Source organism: Poecilia latipinna, unplaced genomic scaffold (genome assembly GCF_001443285.1).
Source record: "Poecilia latipinna isolate Pla-1442-1.1 unplaced genomic scaffold, P_latipinna-1.0 Scaffold2279, whole genome shotgun sequence".
Taxonomy (NCBI): domain Eukaryota; kingdom Metazoa; phylum Chordata; class Actinopteri; order Cyprinodontiformes; family Poeciliidae; genus Poecilia; species Poecilia latipinna.
Genome location: NW_015114895.1, coordinates 99,454 through 103,091, shown reverse-complemented (window position 1 = coordinate 103,091; position 3,638 = coordinate 99,454). Strand labels below are relative to the sequence as shown.

The 3,638-nt window shown below is 35.8% G+C and overlaps 1 protein-coding gene across 2 annotated transcripts in view; it reads right to left on the bottom strand.

The window, feature by feature from the left end:
- Positions 1-1,693: 1,693 nt before the first annotated feature.
- The window catches only part of chrd (chordin), a 25,659-nt gene continuing 23,714 nt past the window's right edge, over positions 1,694-3,638 (bottom strand). For both annotated transcript variants that reach the window (XM_015018473.1, XM_015018474.1), the window contains one exon: positions 1,694-2,614. In XM_015018473.1, coding sequence (XP_014873959.1) covers positions 2,550-2,614 — 65 coding nt within the window. In that variant the 3' untranslated portion in view covers positions 1,694-2,549. The remainder of the gene's footprint in view (positions 2,615-3,638) is intronic.

The following is a 3,638-nucleotide window of genomic DNA, read 5'->3' as shown; positions in this document are numbered from 1 at the left end:
GGGGGGGGGGCACATAAAATGACATGGCGGGCCACATGTGGCCCGCGGGCCTTGAGTTTGAGATATGTGGTATAAAGTGTTGAAAGGATCGTAAATAGATGTCAGATAAATATAAAGCCTGTGGTACAGACCACTGTATAGATTTATTTTAAAGGGCCTATAAAAAGTATTCACTTCTTTGGATGTTTTACTATTTTATTGCTTTACCAAATCAAACAGGAGCAACAAAATTGTGATTTTCATTCTTCTTTTCTTTTATTTTTTTTGTACAATTTTTTTTTTTACAAAAACCTTCTTATCTCTAAATAAATAAAAGTTTGATTTAAAAACTTTTTTCTGTATTTGATCAGGAGGCTGTCTTTGTTTCTTTGTTTGTTACGAAATATTCTTGTATCTGAAACATTTAAATGTGACCACAAAAAGAAAAAAAAAGGAAAAAAAAAGAGAGAAAAAGTCTGCTTGAGTTGTTTGGTTTTGTTGACATTTTAATGTTGCTGCTTCCTAATACAATGCCTCTGTAAAGCAGCTAAATTTAGGCATCTACAGTCAGACTGCATTCTAGGCAACTCCTTCATTTTATATAATGTAATTTCAGTTTTTAGAATATTTAGAAATAAGGATTGATAAACAGCCAAGAGTGTGTTTTTGTGATCATCAAAGCTTGACTCACACTGCAGTCCTGAGTTAACTTGTCAAGAAGAAAAATGCAGGAGTAGAAATCACTAAATTACTGGCACAGTGCTGTGATGACAGTCACGGAAACTAGAAAATAGTTTTGAATTAGGAAAATCTTTTATCATTTTCTTTCTCTCTCTGTGTCTTTGTGCTTACATGGGATTTCTCCAGGGTTTCTATCTGTTTCTTGTTTTATTAATGGGCTCTTTAAGGAGTTTTTATTTACTGTTCTTTGGTTCTTAGTCCTATATTTTACATATTAAAATTAAAATTGAAAAATATTATTTGTAAGAAAGAACATCCTGACTTTTCAACAAAACTTTCTTGCACAGAGACATATGTACCAGCAAAAAAAGAAAAAAAACAAAACAAAACAAAACAAAAAAAAACAATCTAGTTATTGTGTATTCATTTTTGTGACTTGTCAGAGGACTGCAGATGCGAATTAGCCCATTGAACGGTGACATTGATATTCGAGTTGTGCATTATCCACTTTTTAAAATAAGTTCATCATCATAGTGTAGTAATGTATTTTGGCCAGCAGAGCGCAGCAGTCACAGCTTTACAGCGGTGTGTTGGAAAAACTGCTGGCAGCAATGTGTGTGTTCCAGGTTCAGGGTTTTGGACATGTGTCAGTCTGTGAGTGTCTGTTTATGTTTCCGTCTGTGTGCTTTCCCTGTCTGTTTGTCCTTTTTTCTTCCCCTGTATGTGAGTGTGTGTGTGTGTGTGTGTGTATGAATCTTTATTTATCGCATGTGCTATCTCAGAAAAAAAACACAAGCTAGCAAAATGATAGAAAGCAAAATAGAAAAGGAAGAATGAGATAGAGGAAAATAAAGAAAAAGGTTGGTAGGGATTTGTTGAAGAGAGCTCTGACGTGATTGTCAGCATTTGCTCTGATATTAGTAGAAACGTGACTTATTGCAGGATTTAAAGAACCGTGATAAAATCCCAGCAGCTAAAAGAGGAAATGGGTGTATAACCTTAGCAACAACTTCTATAAATCAGGAGACATTTCCTCTTTTACTAACAAACCCTTTTTATTTTGTTTCAACAGTATTCAATAAATACAAAATACAAACCTGCTTCATATTTCACAATGATGAAAAAAAGCAAAAACAAAAATGGCTTAAAGCAAAACGGGAAGAACCAAAGCTGAGGCGAAATGATATAAACAGAAGGTGTTTTAATGCTCTATCCCAGAAAAACTGAGCGATCCTGTCAGGAATGAGAGTCATACAGAGTGGAAATATTTTCTTACAACAGACAAAAGTGTGTGGGCACAGATACGCTTCTTCAATTCACTTACTCACACTCTTTAAAAAATCCCAAGGAAGTAAAAGAAAGACACAGATACCTACATTCACACACTCGCGCCTTCTTAAGTAACATTTTCCATCGCTGTGTCCAGTGGGAGCCGCAGTAACTATGGCTGTGCTTCAAAAATAAGCTCTGTCGATACAAACTGCTTTTCTCTCCCAACACTTACTATTTAAAATCCACCTGGATTTCAGTCCGATGAAAAGCTGCGTTGGACCTACAGCTTCACCTTTCACCCGTTTAGGAACGGTTAAACTCCAACAAACCCTGAAGGCAGCATGTGAGTAACGCTAGGATGGTCCTCTCCAAAGCTTTACTGCTTCACTTAAAGTCTTTATTTTGCGTTTGAACTCCCTTCAGTCTCTGCACGGCTCTCCTCTTTACAATCTTGAAGCTGATAACAGGGTGGGTGTTGGGTCAGGAGCGATAAGGGGGTCCCAGTGTGCAGCTCTGGGTATAGGTCCGTGTGGGATGAGGAAGAGGAGGAGGAGGGATCTGTTATCTAGAAAAGGGGGTTTGGGGCTCATCTCTGAAGTCGGGGCCATTCCACATCCTCATTGTCTCCAGGTTCGTCTTTTGCCTGGTGTTTTTGTCATCAGATCAGCTTCCTCTTTCTGATCTAGGGAGAGGATAAGACAATTAATGAGAAATGTGATACAGAATTATTTGTTTCTTTCACAGATATAACTGTTCTGAAGGATCTCTGTTCAGTGTTCAGTGTTCTAGCTCAGGTTTGATAGTCAGAGGTTCTATATGAACAAATATACAGACACTTTAAATACAGTGAAAACAACAACAAATTAAAAATAAAAAAACCTTTGAGTTGAACGTCAGCTCAGAATCAGTGGCTAATGCTAACTTGGTTAGCAGCTAACAGCTAGCCGGTTGTGGTTTTCCCACAGTGCTTACAGATTATTCTGTCTTCTAAAATAAAATAAAAAGAATAAATGTTGCTGCACAAGCAGTTTTTAAAGTAGAAGAAGATTTTTCAGTGCTTGCGTGTTGTCAACTAGATTGGCAACAGGGTGTTAATAGATGCCTCTGTCAACACAGAAGTGCAATGCTGTTGCCAACTCCACAGCAGGGATTTAGTCAGCTGCCCTAAAAGTTGCTAGAAGTCTAATAAGATTAAGGCTTAATTTGCAGACAATGTGCCTGGAAGCAGCAGCAGAAGAGAGGAATAATCTTATGGGTGAGACAAAAAAAGATATGCAGAGAAAAGAATTGAAATATGTTTAGAACTTTTCATGTTGGTTTAGTTTTCTGCAGGGAAGGTTGTTAGATTTATTCTTATTTGATTTTTTGTTGTTGTTTTGTTTTAAAAAGGGGTTAGAAGAATGTGAAAACCATCTAATAATAGCTGGAAACATTCCATTCTTTCAAAATAAGAGTTTCAAACAACACTTTCACATCTAGGCATGAAGTAATAGCTTAGATTTGTTTTAAAGACAGATTTGCATTTAAATGTAAAATTTTAATGCACTCCTCATAAAAATATTGTCACTTTCCTAAAATAATGGCCTAAGGTATTATTTGCCAAAAGTGATTTTGGAAAAAAAAAAAAAAAAAAAAAAAAAAAAAAAAAAAAAAAAAATTTAGGTTATTTTTTTGGGAGGGGGAAAATATTTAAATAAACATGTTTT